This window comes from Microtus pennsylvanicus, chromosome 12 (assembly GCF_037038515.1).
Source record: "Microtus pennsylvanicus isolate mMicPen1 chromosome 12, mMicPen1.hap1, whole genome shotgun sequence".
Classification (NCBI taxonomy): Eukaryota; Metazoa; Chordata; class Mammalia; order Rodentia; family Cricetidae; genus Microtus; species Microtus pennsylvanicus.
This window is the reverse complement of record NC_134590.1, coordinates 25,196,533-25,216,442: the sequence shown is the minus strand read 5'-3', so window position 1 is coordinate 25,216,442 and position 19,910 is coordinate 25,196,533. Positions and strand designations below refer to the sequence as shown.

Sequence of the window (19,910 nt, the reverse complement as noted above, 5' to 3'; positions counted from 1 at the left end):
GTGGCCAGGCTGTGCTACCGTCCCTCTGTAATGTGGGAGTGAGTTCCTGCTGTTCTCTTAGAGCTCAGGCTTCAGATATTTCCTCCCTACAGTCTGTGGGGAAGACAGGTTAGGAAAGCAAGAGAGGCTGTGTGGTTTAGGGCCACGCCTCCAGCTGCGTCTCTCTGTGCTCTTTGTTCCTATTCCTCAGTGTCTCCTGAACTGTGGTGCAGGTTTGTGGGATTTACCAGCTAAATATTGCTAAACGTTTAGAAATGGTGAAAAGCTATCTAGCGGTTCTTGTTTCTTCTTGCTCCCAAGGTATTTAAAAGGTACTCTCAGGGGATTGATAGGATGCCCTAGGAAAATGGGTTGTCTGCCACAGTTTGACTCCTGATAGTATAGTGGGAAGGTATAGTGTGTTTTCTTTCCTTAAATTCTTCCTTTTACTGAATACAAATTGGGTGGTTCTGTGTAGCCATAAGTGGGTGTTCGTGGAATTAAGAAGCACACCTCAGCCGGGCATTTGGTAGGCACCTACCTTTGATCCCAGCATTTGGTAGGCAGAGGCAGGTGGATCACTTAAGTTCGAGGCCAGCCTGGTCTACAGAGTGAGTTTCAGCACTTTTACACTGAGAAACCTTGTTAGGGCGGAGGGGGGTGGGAGCACAGCTAATGATTTCTGGGAGACTATGTAAAGGACACAGGCATTTTCACTTAAGTAACAATGGCTATACATTTAAGCAAGCCTCCAGGAAATGTGTCTCTGAAATCTGGCTTTCTACTGCATTTCTTCTTCTTCCTCTTCCTCCTCCTTTTTGTTTTTGTTTTTTTGAGACAGGGTTGTTCTGTAGCTTTGGAGCCTGCCCTGGAACTAGACCAGGCTGGCCTTGAACTCACAGAGATCCACCTTCCTCTGCCTCTCAAGTGCTAGGATTAAAGGCGTGTACCACCACCACCTGGCTGCTGCTGCTTCTTTTAATTATTTTTATTTTCTGTGTATGTTTTGTTTTGTTTTTTGAGACAGGGTTTCTCTGTGCCTGGCTGTCCTGAAACTCTCCGTGTTCCACCACTGCCTGGCTGTGTATGAGTGTTTTGCTTGCATGTGTGACTAATAACTATGGAAGTCAGAAGAGGGCATCCAACTAGAGTTACAGATATTTAGGTGCTACCATGTGGGTTCTGGGACTCAATCTTTGGTCCTCTGGAGGAGCAGCCAGTGACCTAAACTGCTGATCCATCACTACAGACCCCTCCCCGTGGTCACATTGAAATAAGGATTTTGATTTGTAGTCTTTGCTGACCTTGAACTCATAGTGATCTGTCAGCTTCAGCCTTTTGAGTGCTGGGATTAAGGGCATGTGCTACCATGCCCAGATATAGTAGATTTTTGTTGTTGTTTTTAATTTTGGTATCAGAGTGCCGAAGTTATAGAGTTTGTAATAAGGACAGTAATGAACAGGATTTGTGGCATTAGCAATTTCCTCTGAATTATCACTGATTTGGAACGTAGTTATGTATGTGGTTTTTCATGCTTGTTGGGGGAATTATGTGGCATTTTAGATACTTTTCTTTAGTGTCGTTTAAGAACAGTCCTTGTCTGTTTCCTCACAGGTATGAGGCATGCCATTTACGACAAGTTGGATGATGATGGTTTGATAGCTCCAGGGGTTCGTGTATCAGGAGATGATGTTATCATAGGCAAAACAGTCACCCTGCCTGAGAATGAGGATGAGCTGGAGAGCACCAACCGTCGGTACACCAAGAGAGACTGTAGCACTTTCCTCAGAACGAGCGAGACAGGCATTGTGGACCAGGTTATGGTAACTCTCAACCAGGAAGGATATAAATTTTGTAAAATAAGGGTGAGTATAGCTTTATTCATGAAGATTGTTTTAGAAAGTAATTGCATTTCAGGTTCTAACCTATTCTTGTGTGAAATCAGGTACGCTCCGTTAGAATTCCACAGATTGGAGACAAATTTGCTAGCCGACACGGTCAGAAAGGCACTTGTGGTATTCAGTATAGACAAGAGGTAGGTGCCTTTGGTCTTTCTCAGGCCTAGCCCAGAGTTGTATTAAAAATTAATTAAAGTTTTCTGTAACTTGATTTTTTTTTAAATTTTAGTGTTTGTTAACCTACCATGTTGAAGAGAATAAGACACAGAGTCATTTGAGCAGTGTGAGCTCTAGCTGTGTCTCTGAGAGATTCCAGTATCTTTAAGTCTCTTAAAATTTTCTTTGTAGGATATGCCTTTCACCTGTGAAGGCATCACTCCTGATATCATCATAAACCCCCACGCCATCCCCTCTCGGATGACCATTGGTCACTTGATTGAATGTCTTCAAGGGAAGGTAAGATTTTATCTTCAAAAACAATAGGTTCCAAGTTGATGTTTCTTTCAGCATGGTCATCATTTCTCTGATATTTGAGCCAAGATACTTTGTTAAAATATAATATATTTACCTGCTTTCAGATTGGTTGCTATCCTATCTTTTCATCCTTTAATATTTTTAAGAAATTTTCTGTGGTGGGCGGGTTAGGGAGATGTCTCAGTGGGTGAGAGCATTTGCTATGTAAACATGAGGATCCAAGTTCATTCATGTAACAAGCCATAATACCAGGGTCTGGTAAAATGGCTCAGCAAGTAAGGGTGAGTGTTAAAAAGCACGAAAACTTGAGTTCAGACCCGAACTCACATGATGGAAGGACAGAACTGATCCTTACAAGATGACCTCTGATCTCTGCATAAATAGATTAAATATATAAATAACCAGGGTCTGGGAGCTATAACCCCAGTGCTGTGATGTGTGTGGAGACAGGAGAATCACTGTAGCTTGTTGGTCATGAATCCAGCTTCAAGTTCAGTGAATGAGACTTTCTCAGGGGAATAGGAAGAATGCTGGACCAAGAAACCTCATGTCTTAATTGTCTCTGTTGCCATGATAAATAAAGCATCGTGACTAAAAACAACTTGAGGAAGAAAGGGTGTTTTAGGGTTTCTATTACTGTGAGTAGATACCGTGACTGTGGCAACACTTATAAAGGAAAACATTTGTTTGGGTGGCTTGCTTATAGTTTCAGAGGTTTAGTCCATTATCATCATGACAGGGAGCATAGTGGTGTGCATAGACATGGTGCTGGAGAAGGAGCCGAGTCTGCATCTTGAGCCACAAGCGACAGGAAGTGAACTGTGTCACTTCACTGAGTGTAGCTTGAGCATAGGAGACCTCAAAGCCTACCTGCACAGTGACTCACTTTCTCCATCAAAGCCACACTTCCTAGTAGTGCCTCTCCCTTTGGCTTGCCCAGTTTGTTTTCTTGTATGCCCTAGGACCACTTGTTCATGGACGGTACCATTCCTGGTGGACTGAGCCCTCCCATAGCAATTACTAATCAAGGTAGTGCTTCACAGGGTGATCTGGAGGCAGTCCCTCAGCTGAGGCTCCCTTTCCCAGGTGACTCTAGCTTGTTTCAGGCTGACAGACTAGCTGACTCACCTGATGTTCTCTTCTGGCCTCCACACCTGGATGTGTGTTCTCTTCCCATACACGTATATGTGCACCAACACACTCCATGCGTTTGCATATACAAAAATTGCAAAGTTTTGCCAAGTGAGAAGTTTTGCATAAGTACCTTGTGCTAGTGTGGACTCAAGACAAAAATTTGTTTTTTCAAGATAGAATATTTACAGCTTTTACATACATTTGTAGTAATAGCAGCTAACTCTTTTCTATAAATGAGTTAATTCATGGATGGTTAGCTCAGTGTGGCATTAGGAATATTAAATTTTTGGTATCAACTGTATATGCATCTTTCAGGGAAAGGTTTTCTAGTTTTGGCTATCTTCTTAAAGTAGAATAGTGGTAGTCAAACACATGAATGTCTGTTTATGACAATGTCATAAGCGACTATATGGCATGTCATTTTAAGACATTAAGATAAGAGGTGTTTGGGCTTCTTGGTGTCTTAGTAAATGATCCCACATGGTCCCATGGATAAGACTTGTCTTAGAGAGCTAAGCCTTTTTTCTTTTGTGGGGGGAATTACTTTGTTACAGATATCTTAGGTAAAATATTAATAAAATGAATCTCAGTGTATCGCAATTTTTATAATAGGTTTTAATTTTAAAATCTTTTCTTCTATAGGAAATATTAGTTGAGTATATCTTTATTGGTCTGTAATTTCACATGCTTTTATTCCAAGGTCTCGGCGAACAAAGGTGAAATTGGTGATGCCACTCCATTCAATGATGCTGTCAATGTGCAGAAGATCTCTAACCTTCTGTCTGATTACGGCTACCATCTCAGAGGAAATGAGGTACATTTACTGTCACAAAGCAGCTTGTTATGTGTATGTAGCAAGCATGTTTTGTGTGGTGCACTTTGAGTCTTTACGTGGACAAGTCATTAGCTCGCAGCAAGATGACGTTTCACAAAGTAAACACATCGATGGGTCGAAATCCCACACCCAGGAAAGAAATTACCCAGAAAGTTTATATGCCTTGAAAGTTAAATGCAGAAAAACCTGTGTCTGTTTTAGGTCCTCTACAATGGATTCACTGGTCGAAAAATCACATCACAGATTTTTATTGGCCCCACTTACTACCAGCGTTTGAAGCACATGGTGGATGACAAAATTCATTCTCGAGCTCGGGGACCTATTCAGATCCTTAACAGACAGCCCATGGAGGGCAGATCTCGGTAAGCGAGCTGCGTCGTCAGTATGTATTATTTAGCTAGCCTTTTCACTTGGGAATGTTAAGCACGTTTAAAAGTAGACAGTGGTTTTCTGCCTGTGTTCCGTCATCTCGCTTTAACAGTTACCAGCGTGTGGTGTCTAGTTCCTCTGTGCTTATCCCTCCTCCCTTGCACCAGCCCCTGATAGCAGGATTCTTTTCCTTCTCTTTCTTCCCTAAAGTCAGGACTGAACATTCTAGACAATGAGCCAGAACCCTGCTTATCTCTGATTATGTTCAGAAAATCCAGTCATCATACAACTTCCTTTGTAAATCTTGAGATTTAGCTGTACAGGAGTGGCCATCAGATCTTTATCTCAAGACCCTTAGAGAACATAGTCTCTAATTTAAAATGTTTATTTAAAAACAATGGTAAACCTATTATATATTAGTATATGCTTAATGAAAAAATCAGAATATTTCTTTTTATTCTTTTTTATTGAGTCATCATCTCTCCAGCTTCACCAAGTTTTGTTTATTAAAGGGTAGTTTAATGAAAAATCTGAAGCCTTACCAGTGGATGTTTTTCTACTTATCTAGTAAAATCATTGATTTACTGGAATGTAGGTTCACACTTCTAAAGGCTCCGAGTTTGGTTCCTAGTACTCATATGTTGGCTCCCTCTTCTAGTCTCTGAGGGCACCAGGCATGTAGGCGGTACTCATGGTACCCTACTCATACACAGATGTAGGGTACTCACACATACACATCAAAAAAAAAAAAATCTTACCAGAGTACCTCCTAAATATTACCAAATATCTAGGGGTCAGGTTTACCATATTGCATTTTTGTTTGTTGGTTTTTTATTTTATTTTGAGACAGGGTTTCTCTCTGTGGTTTTGACTGTTTTGGAACTTGCATATATGTAAACCAGGATGGCCTGCTCCTCAGAGTGCTGGGATTAAAGGTGTGCAACACCATGTAGCCTTATTGGATATTTTTTAGAAAGCTTTGTGTAGTCAGGATATAAATAAAGGCATAGCTTGCAATTGGTGTATCTTCTAAGTTCCTTTTAAATATTTCTCAGTTTTAATTTCACATCCTGTGTGTGTGTGTGTGCACGTGTGTATGCACACGCGCGTGCATGTGGGTGGTAGAGGACAACTGCTGGACTCAGTCTGCTTCCTCCACCACGTGGGTTCCAGGACTCAGTCTGCTTCCTCCACCACGTGGGTTCCAGGACTCAGTCTGCTTCCTCCACCACGTGGGTTCCAGGACTCAGTCTGCTTCCTCCACCACGTGGGTTCCAGGACTCAGTCTGCTTCCTCCACCACGTGGGTTCCAGGACTCAGTCTGCTTCCTCCACCACGTGGGTTCCAGGACTCAGTCTGCTTCCTCCACCACGTGGGTTCCAGGACTCAGTCTGCTTCCTCCACCACGTGGGTTCCAGGACTCAGTCTGCTTCCTCCACCACGTGGGTTCCAGGACTCAGTCTGCTTCCTCCACCACGTGGGTTCCAGGACTCAGTCTGCTTCCTCCACCACGTGGGTTCCAGGACTCAGTCTGCTTCCTCCACCATGTGGGTTCCAGGACTCAGTCTGCTTCCTCCACCACGTGGGTTCCAGGACTCAGTCTGCTTCCTCCACCATGTGGGTTCCAGGACTCAGTCTGCTTCCTCCACCATGTGGGTTCCAGGACTCAGTCTGCTTCCTCCACCACGTGGGTTCCAGGACTCAGTCTCCTTCCTCCACCACGTGGGTTCCAGGAGTTGAACTGGATGCATCTTTACCCACTTAGCTTTCAGGGGACCTTGGCTTCAGTTGCCCTCAAACTTTTTTCTTTGAATTTTATGAGTTGAGAAAGCTTGATTGTTGGTCCTGGGGAGAGCTTACAGTCTGGATGTGCTGCTTGTACCCCAGGCCTGTGACTTCCTGGTCTCTCTAAGGAGGTAATTGCATTTGGAGGCTTAATGAGATCTGGAGTTTGAGGTTTGGGTAGTAACACTTTCTGGCATTATTTACTTCTAGCATCTGGTAGCTTTTCTTTCTATGACTGTAGTAGCTGTTGATCATTGTGTAAAACCTTTGAACTAGAGAGTACAAGCTGATGAGAGTCTAACTTTTAGTACAGACACTTCTAAGGCTGCTCCGTCAGCTGGTACCTGGTGGTGTAGTTCCTGTAATAGAGGCAGGGTAAATGCTCTCTACCTCTGTTTGTCAACTTTCAGTATAGTAAGTTCATGTGTAGCATTGTTTGAGGTTGACTTGTGAGGCTTCGTTGTAGTAATTTGTTCAGCAGCTCTTGAGTTCACAGGGGCATGTGTTACATTAGGGAGGCCATTGTTATGCGCTTGTGTGGCCGCTGAGTGCATGTCACTTGGGGAAACTGTAATCATTCACCTACTCCATGCATTTGTGACTGCACTTATCATTTCTGGCTCAATTGCGGGGGATCCCTTAGTGAGAAGCTGTTTTATTTAGATTGTCTGTTTAAATTCACTTTCAAGTGTAGAATTGAATTCTAGAAAGTTAAATGATAGAATGATGAGCCTTTGCTTTGTACCGCACTGTAGTTGATGAGGATGTATGCTGTACTGGGGCACGTTCTCTACTTCATTCGGAGACCTCCTGATGTATATTGAATGACTGGCTTTGCTCCTCCTCACCAGGCTAGAGAGGTTGCTAGGGCAATCAGAACTTGGTCTGTACTACTGCTTCAGTCTTGTCTTTAGTCACAGAGGCCTTGATAAGAAAAGATCAGAACAGGGCTAGTGGGATGCTCGGTGGGTAAAGGTGCTTGTTGATAAGCCTAACGTTATGATTTCAGTTCCCAGGAGAGAACTGACCTACATGTGCAGAGACACTGGCATTTGCATATATACACAATAAATAAATAAGTACAAAACACACTCTTGTTTTCTTATTGACAGTGATGGTGGCCTGCGTTTTGGAGAAATGGAACGAGATTGTCAGATTGCCCATGGTGCAGCGCAGTTTTTAAGAGAAAGGTTGTTTGAAGCATCAGATCCATATCAAGTTCATGTTTGTAATCTCTGTGGAATAATGGCAATTGCTAACACTAGAACTCATACTTATGAATGCAGGGGCTGCCGAAACAAAACTCAGGTACGTGTACACTTTACTCTGTTTGATCAGATGTTCTTATGCTATGGTCATGACAGATTTAGTATGGTAGAAGAGGCTGGGATTTTCAGCTTTGATAGCAGGTCTCTAAGATTACTAGTTTTACAAGGAAAGATAATTTCACTTTTCTAAAACAAGCTTAAAAACGATTTCTCTAAGCTGCTCATCTCTGAAATAGTAAGGTCTTGCAGGAGGAATTGTAAACAATTTTTAAAATATGCTTATTGAGTATATTTTGCCTGTATGTATGTATGTCTGTGTACTATGTGCATGCCGTGCCCAGAGGCCAGAAGAGGGCATCAGATCCCGTGGGACTGGGGTTACAGATGGTTGGAGCTGCTTTGTGTTTGCTGGGAATCCAATCCTGGTCCTCTGGAAGATCAGCAAGTATTCTTAACCATTGAGCATCTCTTCAGCCCAACCAAGAGCTTTACTTAAGCCTTTACTTAAAATCCATCGGCTAGGAAGGGTGAATGTTTGTTGGCAGAAAGGAGGAACTCTTAGGACCTCTGCCGGGACAGAGGCTGAGGCACAGGACATTTGCACGTCTCGCCCGAGTGCGGCAGAAGGTGGGGTCTTTAGTACAGTTTTGCTGATGACTGTTTCTTTTCTCTCTGCAGATTTCTTTGGTGCGAATGCCTTATGCGTGCAAACTGTTATTCCAGGAGCTTATGTCCATGAGTATCGCACCGCGAATGATGAGTGTCTAGTTCTGTTGGGAGTTCAGAGCGAGGCACTGTAAATATCAGTATGTTGTTTCTGTGATTGTTGTTTTAAAAAATGACAGAATGTACTACTTTTGTGATAAGAATTTTATTTGTTTTGTTTAAAGCTTTGCATGCTTTTTGTAAATAAACAATAAATTTTTGTAGATAGTCTTGTTGTGTTATCTTTGATTCTTTGTGTAAAACCAGCTGGATGTAATAAAGTGTTAGTGGATGAGCTTAAAAGAAACTTGTCAGGCGAGAGGAGGGTTAGAGCTGTCAGCTGTCTGGAAGCACTTTTAGCTACGTAGGCTAATGTGTTTGCAGGTTTATAGCTGAGCACCTTGACCTGCTGAAGAAGAAAGAAATAAAGATTAGTTACATCCAGTAACTAATTAGTCAGTTTCTAAACCAATGAAAATGTTAAATTACGTGGCTAACGGGCAGGGGCATGGTAATGTGCCTGTAGACCCAGTATTCAGGCTGAGACAGGAGGATTGTTAAACCCGGGAGTTAAAGGCTAGCCTGGGCAATGTAGGGAGACCTCCTCCACCTGTTCTCTCCCTCTCATTTCTTTCTTTTTTTTTTATTTTAAGAAAGAGTCTCATTATATAGCTCTGGTAAATCTTGACCTCATGACTCTCCTGCCTCACCTCCCAGGTGCTGAGAATTTAGGCATGTGCCAGAGATCTTATCCTTTCATGAAAACAAACAAGGGCCTAAGGGTAGCTCTGCAGTTAAGAGCACTGGCTGCTCTTCCAGAGGACTTGGGTTTGATTCCTAGCACCCACATGGTAGTTCTCATCTGTCTTTAACTCCAGTCGTGAGGGGTCTGATGCCCTCTTCTGGCCTCTGAGGGTATTGCATGCACGTATCACAGACATACATGCAGGTAAAGCACCCATACCACATTAAAGTGGGAGGGGCGTGAACAAGCATGGGGATAAAGGATGCGGGAGTAATCACAAGGACATGCTAGAGTCCCGTGGACTGGAGCTGTGTGGGTTTACATGTAAGAGCCAGTGCTGCTGTCTGGTCGTGTGTGTGTGGGGTTCCCATAAATGTGCAAACCCACAGAGGCAAAGGAACTCTGCAGTCAGCTCACTCAGAGCCTCGGGAGGGAGGGGGATGCTCCCTAGCTGAGGTGTCCACAGGTGACCGGCTCTCAGCTGTGTCACTGCCTGGCGGGAAGGGATCTGACCAAACACACTGTTCCTCGATGATTCCTGCCCAGTGAACGGATTAACCCTGCTGACAAGAGGCTGTGTTCTTCCTGATCTAATGGAGGGTCTGTCTAGTCAGACAGCATTCCAGTAGAGCCTTCTGTACCTAAAAGCAGCACCCTGGTGACACGGGAGGGTGGGTTCTTTGGAGGAAGCTTTTTAGCAGTGAAATAAAATGAGTATTTGCCAACATGTTCTCCTGTCTAACTTTTTTCTTTTAAGATTTACTTTTATTTCTTATTCATGCGTAATGCATTTTCTATGAACATACGCCATACATGTATAGATGCCTGTGGAGGCCGGAGGACATAGCAGCCCCTGAAGCTGGAGTTACAGGCAACTGTGAACCATCCCACGTGAGTGCTGAGACCGGAACTCAGGTCCTCTGGAATCGCAGGACATGTCTAGCTTTTTTTTTTTCTTAAAAGCTCAAAGTGAAGGACCACGATGGCTGGGCGGTGGTGGCGCAGGGAGGCAGAGGCAGGCGGATCTCTGGGAGTTCGAGACCAGCCTGGTCTACAGAGCTAATTCCAGGACAGGCTCCAAAACCACAGAGAAACCCTGTCTCGAAAAAACAAAAAACAAACAAACAAAAACACCCCAAACTGACCACAATGACTTCCTCTTAAGTGGATATCGAGGAGTCATAACACAAGGGCAAATGCTAAGTCGACGGGAGTTATAAGCCACCCAGCCAGGTCTGAGTTTTGATTCTTTGATGTGAGGTGAGGTGGAAGCTGCCCAGTCATAGGAGCCCTCAGTCAGCCACGTCCTCCTGGAGGCGTGAGGCCTGGTTAATAGACAGACCTAAAGCCCTCACCTCTCAGTTTAAATGGTCAGATGACTTACCTTTCTTCGCTGGTATTTCGTGTAAGGCATCAACCACTGTAATTTTGGCCGAGGCTGAAGCCTGTCCTTGGGAGTTGGCTGCGTGGCACTCGTATTCCCCAGCATCTTCCTTACTGAGAGGAGACACCTGTGAATGATAAACGCTCTTTAGTTCTCTGTGGAGGGTCCCTAGGGTGAGCAGAAGGTTGGGAGTGAGCTGCTGTGAACTGCTGTAAAGTCCTGTGCCAGGGCCTGTGGGGCTCCTCCTATCCGAATGTCACAGGTGGCTCTTGATCACAGCGTGAAAGCTGAAATGTGGATAGCTGCACATACCTGCTGGAGGGGAAGCCATGCTGGGTGCTAGGATCTGAGTAAAACTCACAGGACCAGCCGTTAAGTGGAATCACACACTTGTTAACCAATAACCGAAATCAGTGCTTGAGCTGTTCGAACTTAGGCAGACAGAATTCTCTTATTTTTTCCTAAGACAAAGTAACTTCAGCTTCTCCATTATTTCCCGCATTTGTGTCTGCAGCACCACGCCAGGGATGCTCCCAAGAAATGGGAGGAAATAGTCTGGGGCAGGGGACCCATGACGTGTGCCAAGTACTGTGTCCGCTGCTGAGAATGAAACTTGCCAGCTCTCGGTACTACTCACCAGCACCCAGCCAGTCACTTCATGCTTCTCTGGACCACCGCGGGTCTGGATAGCCAGGTTTTCCCGGTCACCAGGCAAGAGTTCTGTCCTTTGGACTCCAGAGTGGTCCCTTTTTACCTGAGAAAACAGAAGGAGAGGCTTGGTTCTCTGCAGAGAAACATCAACTTGGAAACCACATCCTAGACCACACAAGGTGCCCACCAGACTGTAATTCAATGAAGCCAGCGATCTACTTGGACCCTTCCTTTTCTAATACTTAGGAAACAGTTGTTTCTTCCACTTTAGCAGTGTGGTCTTTTGTTCCGAGACAGGGTCTCACTATGTAGCTTTGGCTGGCTTGGAAGTCAGAATATAGATCTGTCTGCCTGTCTCCCAAATGCTGGGATCAACGGTGTGCACCACCGTACCCAGCTTTTAAGCACCACCCACTAAAGCCCTTGGACAGTTCGCTCCTTGGTTCTGAGCTTTTTTTGTCTTCTGTGCCATGTTGGACTGGCAAGTTGCTAGTTTGATGTTTGGGACCTTGGGGGTCCTTCCTGTAACAACCTCATCAAAGAGAAGCAGAAGCTGAAGTCCAGAGCACAGTCTACCACTTGCTCTGAGGGCTAAGGAATCATGAAACAATTCCTGAAGATCATAACCCCACGTCGCGTGTGGCCGTGATAAAGCCTGCCTGTTTCTGTTCATACCACGGCTAGAGGCAGAAGGCTGTGGGTGAAGGGGAAATTCGCTTCCCTTGGTGTGTGGCCAATCCTTACTTCAAGTCTGTCCTTTCCCACCTATTCTGAAGGTCAAAGTATGTTAATAAGAACTCTGGAAAATATGTAGAGAACATAGAAGGCCCTTTTTTGGGGTAATACATTTAGCAGCTCAGTTTCAGTATAAATATTTTAAGGCTTGTGGTAACGGAATTTAAAAAGTACACGAAGCAATATTCTTTAATTCCATCTAGGCCTCTTTAAGAGCCAAGGCAGTGTTTATTTTGATTGTCTTTGTAATGAGACGGCCTTACAGCATCAGGTTTCTTTCCTTCTATAACAAAGTGCATGCTCATCTTTTTCTAACTTCCCCTCGTGTTCCCCGAATGCTGACAGAAAACGAGGTATCTAGTGTCTCAAATGAAAGCTATGAAGATGTGCACAGACAGGCATTTTTTTCCTTGAATCCTCCTAGCTGCTGGTGAAACAATTCATGTTAATACAATAGGTACTGTCTGGAGAGAAGCATTTTATCACCAGAGCCTGCAGACTCCGTGTAGGGTAGACAGGGATCTAGGGAGCTCTAGGTCAAAGAGTAGGGTGCAGATCAATTAAGGAAGACACCAATGCCATCTTCCGCCCCTCTCCCACAAGGATTCTTTGAAAAAACATCCCATTGTGTTCACAAACGGTCAACTGGGGGAGAATCAGAGAGCCCGTGAGATCATTTAGGCATCTAGCTGTTCTATTTTAATCTGTTTTACAGTATCTCTTGACGCTTAGCTCAGGTTGGCTTCAGACTCACCACCCTCCAGTCTCAGTCCCCCCAGGACGTACTTCATGACACCTGGCTCAGAGTTTGGTTGGGTTACAACAGATTTTTCCAGAATCTTGTTATTGTAAATAAGGGACAGATTTTAAAAAGTGCCAATGACTCCAGAACTCTATACATCTTTGGATGTGGTTACTTGTTAGCACTATTATTTTAATTATCTTAATGTGCATACATGTGAGTTTGGGTACCATTGGAGGCCAGAAGAGACAGTTGTGAGCTACCTGGCGGGTGCTGGCACCAAACTGATGCCCAGCCCACGGTCCTTGCCTTCTCACCCCTCTGGTTTCTGCTCAGACTGCTGGGATTATAGGCTTCTGTTGTCACACATGCCCAGCCTCCAGTGATCTCTTTTATCCAGACCCTGCTTCTGTACTTAAACCAGATCTGAAACAGCATGTGATCTGAAATAGGTCTGAATTCCTAACAGTCTGTCTGCAGGAGTGTGGAGAGGCAACAAATGGCCTATGCAACTATCTGGGTCAGTGACTTCAGATATTTTGCCATGGCCCAAACAAAGCAATGTTTTTTTAATTTTTAAATTTTATTTTATTTTTTGTTTTTCAAGACAGGGTTTCTTTTCTTTTTTAAAAATTGCTTATTTAAAAAAATAAAACATAACCACCTCAGAATCTCAGAATATACTATAATAGTTTAGTTTATTTTACCTACTACATATTAATGTGTTTGCTTTTGTAAGACATGGTTTCCCCATATAAGCCAGACTGGCTTCAATCTGTGACCTTCCTCAATCTCCCCTAAATACTGTGGTTTAATGCACTAGTTTTAATGCCTGACATATATGATCTTTTGTTTCATTTTGGTTTTAAGTTTTTTGAGAGAAGGTCTTAGGTAGCCCAAGCCAACTTCAAACTTGCTATGCAGTTAAGTCTGTCTTTGAACTGATTCTCTTGCCCCATCTGCCGAGTGTTGGGATTATAGATGTGAGCCCCCATCTATAAAAGAGCTCCACGCCCTGTTTATCTTTTAAAAGAACAAGTTAATGCTATAAACAAACTATATTTCCAATAAAATATATGTATTTTCTTTTTTCTTATTTCTCTCCATTCCCCTCCCTCCGTTTCCCCTCCCCTTCTACCCTCTCCATGGTCCCCATGCTCCCTTGCCTTTTTCTAGGTCCCATGTAGTTTAGATCCATGTATGTCGAGACAGGGTTTCTCTGTGTAGCTTTGGAGCCTGTCCTGGAACTAGTTTTTGTAGACCAGGCTGGCCTCGACCTCACACATTCTCCTTCCTCTGCCTCCTGAGTGCTGCGATTAAAGGCGTTCGCCACCACTGCTCAGCACAAAGCAACGCTTTTTAAAGTACGTTGGGATTTGGGATATATCAAACTGTTACATGATGCCTTAATAAGAAGTAAATGTGATGCTTTGACACATTCTGAGTTCTGGTTTTTATTTCCTATGAGAACACGGGTAGCAATCGTTGTATTAGTTCCAGGTCTCCTTGATGGTTGTATGCTGCCGTTCGGAGCCCATTGCTTTCGGTCATGTGTGAGGCACGGCACACGGAAAAGGTACAGGAAAATCCCTGGAGCTTCCCACTTTGGTATTTACTCCTTTCTAGTTATCGAGGAAACTTTTTTTTTTTAAAGACATGAAGCCCAGGCTGGCCTTAAACTTGTCGAATAGCTAAACTTCTGATGCCCTTCCTGCCTTGACCTCTTGAGAGCTGGTATTACAAACCACGTGGCACCATGTCCTGTTTCTGTCATGCTGGGGATCCAACCCAGGGCATGCTGGGCAAGCACTCTACCAACTGACTGGTTCCTCCCACAGAGGATAGAGCTTAAGGCCCTAGCGCATGCTAGGCCCTAAGTTCAACCCCAGCATTGCAAAAATACACAACAAAACAAGCACCCAGAAACTGTCTAACACCCTAGCCCTAGCTCCTACCCTCTTCAATGAGGACCTGCCTATGTAGGCACCAAAACTTCTGGGAGTTCCTAGGAAGACCTGCCTACTCAGGCACCAATACTGCTGGGTGGAGGACCTGTCTATGCAGGCACCAACATTCCTGGGTGGAGGACCCGTCTATGCAGGCACCAACATTCCTGGGTGGAGGACCCGTCTATGCAGGCACCAACATTCCTGGGTGGAGGACCCGTCTATGCAGGCACCAACATTCCTGGGTGGAGGACCCGTCTATGCAGGCACCAACATTCCTGGGTGGAGGACTCGTCTATGCAGGCACCAACACTCCAAAACCTCCCAAGGCCGACTCACTCTCCTGGAATGGTGTGGTCTTTGCTGGGGTGCTACAGAGCCAGAACTGAAGGCTTTATTCTTTGCAAGATTTGGCAACAAGGCTATACTTACGGCCCTCGAGTCACCCTGGCCACTCATTTGGTAAATTCTTGGGGACCCATAAAGAAACAACAGGGCTTCCTAGCGGAATCTATCGGCCATCAATCATCCTTCCAAGCCCCTGGCCCCAAATAAGCATTGGGGAGCTTCAACTTGACGGGGAAAGGCCTAGATGAACACATTCATTCTCCCGACCATATTCTGCCATGCCTTGCTGACCCTCCACGTCTCGTTCCAAAGCACAGTTTACAGAGGCAAAATATCATTATTCCCTTTAACAGAAGTTCCAGCTGTGAAGGACGGATGTACTAGATAGAACTGGGTCATCAGCCTGTGCTGGAACTGGGTCACCTCTGCCTACGCCACGATCCAGGCATTTCCTGGTAACTGCACTCGAGCCCCGTGGTTTCGAAGTGGCCACACGGGGGCGCCAGAGGCTGTCAGGAGCCCCGATGCATCGGTCTACGTTCTCACCCGGCAGCTGGGAAAGCTTTGCTGCCTCTGAGGTCTTTAAACTGATGGTAATTCCGCCCACTGCGTGGGAGGACGCTTTCTAAGCAGAAAGTGAGGCCGACAGGGTGAGAACGGAGGTCAAGAATTCCAGTCCCGATCACGTCAGGATGTCCTTATTGGAATTACCTTATTTTTTTCTCTTTATTTCCCCTCCTCCGCTATATGAACTTAATTTCTACACGGAGACTTCTGACGATAGGGCTAACCCCTTCCCAGAATCCTAGAAGTCTCACCTCTGACCAAACCACAAACACACAAAATCATTGACTATCGTCCATTTTTGAACTTGCTGAAGAAGCGAACAGTCTAAAAGAGGGTTTCTGGCTTTGCTGTTCTGCTTAAACTAAGTTTCCCTTTTAAGCATGAGTTTGAAGAGTTTTCTTTACTTCATAGACTGATGCCAGCAGGGACCAGAAGGTGTCAGATGCTGTGGAACTGGAGTTACAGACAGCTGTGAGCTGCCCTGTGGGTGATGGGAATTGAACCCCAGTCCTTTGGAAGAACAACCAGTGCTCTTAACCGCTGAGCCATCTTTCCAGCCCCCGGACTTAGATTCCTAATCATTATTCTGTAGACTCCTCTTGGTGGTGGTGGTGCGGGGAGAGGGGGGAATCTGTCATCTAACCCCACGTACATTCAAACCCGCACCTACATACACACGTGTGCAGGCATCCAAAGGGTGCGTGTTAAGATTTGAATCTGAAATTGCCCCCATAGAGTCCTGTTTTGAATGTGTGCTTCCAGCTGGCGAAGCTATGTGGAGAAGCTGTGGAAGCTTTAGTAGGTGAGGTCTGGCCCGTGGACGTAGGTTACCAGGGGCAGGCCTCTGAATGGTACAGCCAGGCCTCTGCTCCAGCTGCCTTCTTCTTCCTGGTCCGTTGCCATAGGAACAGCCCCTGCTCTATGGTCCTGCCACCATGGACTGAGGGATGCCCCACCATGCCTTTCCTGCTGTGTAGACTGTGACCCTCCAAAGCTGGAAGCCTGAATAAACCTTTCTCCCCTTGAGTGACTCTGTCAGGGATTTTGGTGGCGGCAATGCAAAAGTAACTGACACAGTGACTTTAGATGTTTATCATGTTTCTCGCGTTTCTGAGACTCCCTGCTTGGACACTGCTAACAAAATTGGGTTGGGGACAGATCATCTCTGAGGAGCAGTAGGCAGTGGTGCAGCCTGAACTGTGCATTCTTACCATCCTGGCCATGCAAGAGAAACTTCCCCGACGCCTGTACTACTGACCTTGTTCCAGATGAGGACAGGGGTTGGGATTCCGATGACTTCACAGCTCAGGTACACCTTGGCACCCGTGACGTTCCAGATGTCCTTGGGGGGCGTCACTATGGAAGGACCTAGGAGAAAAGCCAGAAAGTCAAGCCTATCTTTCAGCGGCTCAACATCAGGCAGTATCCTAGGATGCAAATACTTGGTGAGGAGGCCCTCCCCTCTGCGGCGGATTATCTCAAGTGCATCTCCAAGGCCAGACTAACAGACGGCTTCCTGTCGCCAGCGTGATACTGTGCTCTTCTTAGGGCATGCCAGAATTGGAAGAGGCAAACCAGCAAATGCAACAACAAACGCAATTAGTAAGAAAAATCTGTTGCTAACAAAATTGTCTTCTTTTCCCCAGCCGCGCTTAAATGAGTTTTATTTTACCAGCTGCGTTGCATTAGCTGGGATTTTTCCATTAACACAGAGAAATTTCAGTTCTGAAATGCTGAATGTTTCCCTTCCTTTGTTTACCAGCATCTTTACTGGGAGGACAGTGCGAACACACAACTACTCCTTGCGTAACAAAAGGGGAAAAAAGTCCAAGAGGTCACTTGAAAATGCTGAGAGCACCCAGGCGATCTTGTTTGTGTAAGATCCAGGAGGGCTGTCCTGGGAACTGGGAGGGACAGAAGAGTGCTGGGGGCATGGGGTATCAAGAAAGGTAGAGAGAGGGTTCCGCTGCTAGTGGAGAAGGCAGATGCACAAAACAGTGGCTGCCTTCTGTTGGGACCAAGTCCCCAAAGAGAGGGCAGGAAGGGACCTGTTCCAGGGTTCTCAGTGCCTGGGTTCTCGGCAGGGGGCATTGGTATAGAGCAAGGTACCCCTCTGGGCATGTGCTGAAGAGAGTGGGCAGGTCTAGGGCCAGCCAAGAGAGACCAGATGATCCTCCCTGTCCTCCGGTTCTGGAATGCAGGACTTACTCTTCCTACTCCAGCTTCCCCGTCAGTAAAAAGGCCCTTCCTCAGGTCAACCCACAGCGGGCATCCTTTCTGCTGTAAGGGTGTCTGGCTCTCTGTCCCTGTAGTTGGTAAGTACGGGCCACGAGTCAGATTTGACTTCCTTGTTCTGTCTGCATGGCCTCCAAGTAAAGAATAATCACTTCAAATGTTTGGGGAAAATGAGAAGCACACTGGTTTATGGTGTGTAAAATCTGGAAGAAATTCACGTGTAACGTCCATAAATGTCAGCGGACCAGCCTCACCCACTCATCCAGAGTGTCTCTGGCTGCTTTGATATCACCCTGGCAGGATCACATGGTTTGTAGTCCAGACTGTGTGGCCTAAATATTGGCAATCCGGGTCTCGACGGGAGGAATTTGCTGATTCCTGCTTTAATCAACCGGAGAAAGTGCCTGACATGTGAACGGGAATCATGAGAATGCCTGAGAACTTCGTCCTCCACAGTCTCTGGAGCCAATACCAGCAAAATCACTAGAGCTGATTTCTGGATTGGTCCTGGAACGCCCCCTTTTGAGGTTGACAGACATGGAAAGAGCCGTGACCTCGCTTACTGCTCCTTCCCCCTGAGGGGCCAGCTCCCCAGCACTGGGGCAGGAAAGGCTTGCACACCTGCCTTTTAGTAAATTGTTCTAAAATTTTATTTAAAAATGCCATTTTGTTTTCTTATTTTGCGCATGTGTGCACTTGCCCACCCCAAAGTAGAGGTGGACTTTGAGGGTATTCCTCTATTGCTTTCTACCTTATTTATTTACTTTCTTAAATTTTATTTTATGCACATTGTTGTTTTTTGCCATGGGTGTCGGACCCCTGGAGCTGGAGTTACAGACAGTTGTGAGCTTCCATGTGGGTGCTGGGAATTGAACCCGGGTCAGTGCTCCTAACTGCTGAGCCATCTCTCCAGTTCTCTACCTTGTTTCAGTGAACTTGCAGCTCAGCAGCTGGCTAGACGTGCTGGCTCTGAGGATCTGCTGCTCTTTGACCGACTGGGGCCGACAGTTGCATACACAAGGTGTGACTTGTGTATGGGTGACAGAGATCGCAACTCAGGCCCGCACGCATGCGCAGCAGACACTTGACCATAGAGCCATCGCTCCAGCCCACACTCCTACTTCTTCGCGGAGCAATTGCAATTCTCCATCTACTAATTCTGCATGCCAGATTTCAGCCACCAGGGCCCGTCAGAGAGACTTGGGACAGTGCACCTTGGAGGGGACACGGAGCTGGGAGCCTGGGTTCCCACAGAGGGACACTACACTGCGCAGAACTAGACTCTGCCTTCCCGGATGTTTGGCCCTACTTCTGGAATGAGGAAGTTAATTATTCCCTCTGCCTGTGGTCTCCGAGCCTAGTTAGCTATCTAACTACAGGGTCATCTTGCTCTGGGGGCCTGGGAAAGGCACAACCTTCTCCTCTCGGCCTGGAAGACTTTCTTGCACAATCAGCACTCACAGGACATGGAGTCTCCCCTCCCAGCATCTATTTCCAGAACATACTAATGTCCTGAAACAGCAAGGAAATGACCCCAGTATGCAAGATTTTCCCATTCATCTCAAGGATTAGAAGCTTTTTTTGTAATCTCTTGGGATATTTTTATTATTTCTCCCTTTACAAGAATGAGCCAAACAATTACAGTTCCAAAATCTCTAAATAGATTCCATGCTCCCTTCTCTCCAGATTGTGGGCCGCAGTAGGAAGTATACATCTTGGCTGGCAGGCTGGCTTTTTTTGTAGCAAAGGGGGCATGGGCAACAACGCTAGGCTGTGTTTACATGTATGTTTCTGGCCTTGTCTCAGACATTTCCTAGTTGAATGCCCTGTTATAGAACGTGGGACTCGCCCTCTCCCTGGCTTCCTCTGGGCTTCTGAGACCCCAAGGCTTGGACGCCACATAACCGGATCTGGCTGGCCTTTGAACTCCTTTCTCCCACCTCTGTGAGCGCCCCCTGCTGCTCTGTCCTTCCCACACAGGCTGAAGCATCCTGACTCAGACCTCAAGGGATCTCAGGAGGTTGTTCTGGGAAGACTATAGCAGTATGCCAAGGCTCCGCAGAGCTCGAGGGACCGGGAAAAGCTCCCGTAGCAAAGCCTCACAGGAACG

General features: G+C 45.8%; 2 protein-coding genes across 3 annotated transcripts in view; one reads left to right on the top strand and one right to left on the bottom strand.

Annotated features, from left to right (window-relative positions):
- The window catches only part of Polr2b (RNA polymerase II subunit B), a 32,969-nt gene extending 24,294 nt beyond the window's left edge, over window positions 1–8,675 (top strand). Inside the window, exons 19-25 of the mRNA XM_075942887.1 lie at window positions 1,594–1,844; window positions 1,925–2,014; window positions 2,226–2,333; window positions 4,186–4,299; window positions 4,522–4,682; window positions 7,587–7,782; window positions 8,421–8,675. Of these exons, the coding sequence (XP_075799002.1) occupies window positions 1,594–1,844; window positions 1,925–2,014; window positions 2,226–2,333; window positions 4,186–4,299; window positions 4,522–4,682; window positions 7,587–7,782; window positions 8,421–8,510 (1,010 nt within the window). The 3' untranslated portion in view covers window positions 8,511–8,675. The remainder of the gene's footprint in view (window positions 1–1,593; window positions 1,845–1,924; window positions 2,015–2,225; window positions 2,334–4,185; window positions 4,300–4,521; window positions 4,683–7,586; window positions 7,783–8,420) is intronic.
- Window positions 8,595–19,910, bottom strand: part of Igfbp7 (insulin like growth factor binding protein 7) — a 58,702-nt gene continuing 47,386 nt past the window's right edge. The window contains exons 2-5 of one of the 2 annotated variants that reach the window (XM_075942890.1): window positions 16,824–16,933; window positions 11,214–11,330; window positions 10,577–10,703; window positions 8,595–8,856 (exon numbers count right to left, since the gene is read on the bottom strand). In XM_075942890.1, the coding sequence (XP_075799005.1) occupies window positions 8,834–8,856; window positions 10,577–10,703; window positions 11,214–11,330; window positions 16,824–16,933 (377 nt within the window). In that variant the 3' untranslated portion in view covers window positions 8,595–8,833. The remainder of the gene's footprint in view (window positions 8,857–10,576; window positions 10,704–11,213; window positions 11,331–16,823; window positions 16,934–19,910) is intronic. The other variant, XM_075942891.1, reaches the window with a different exon arrangement.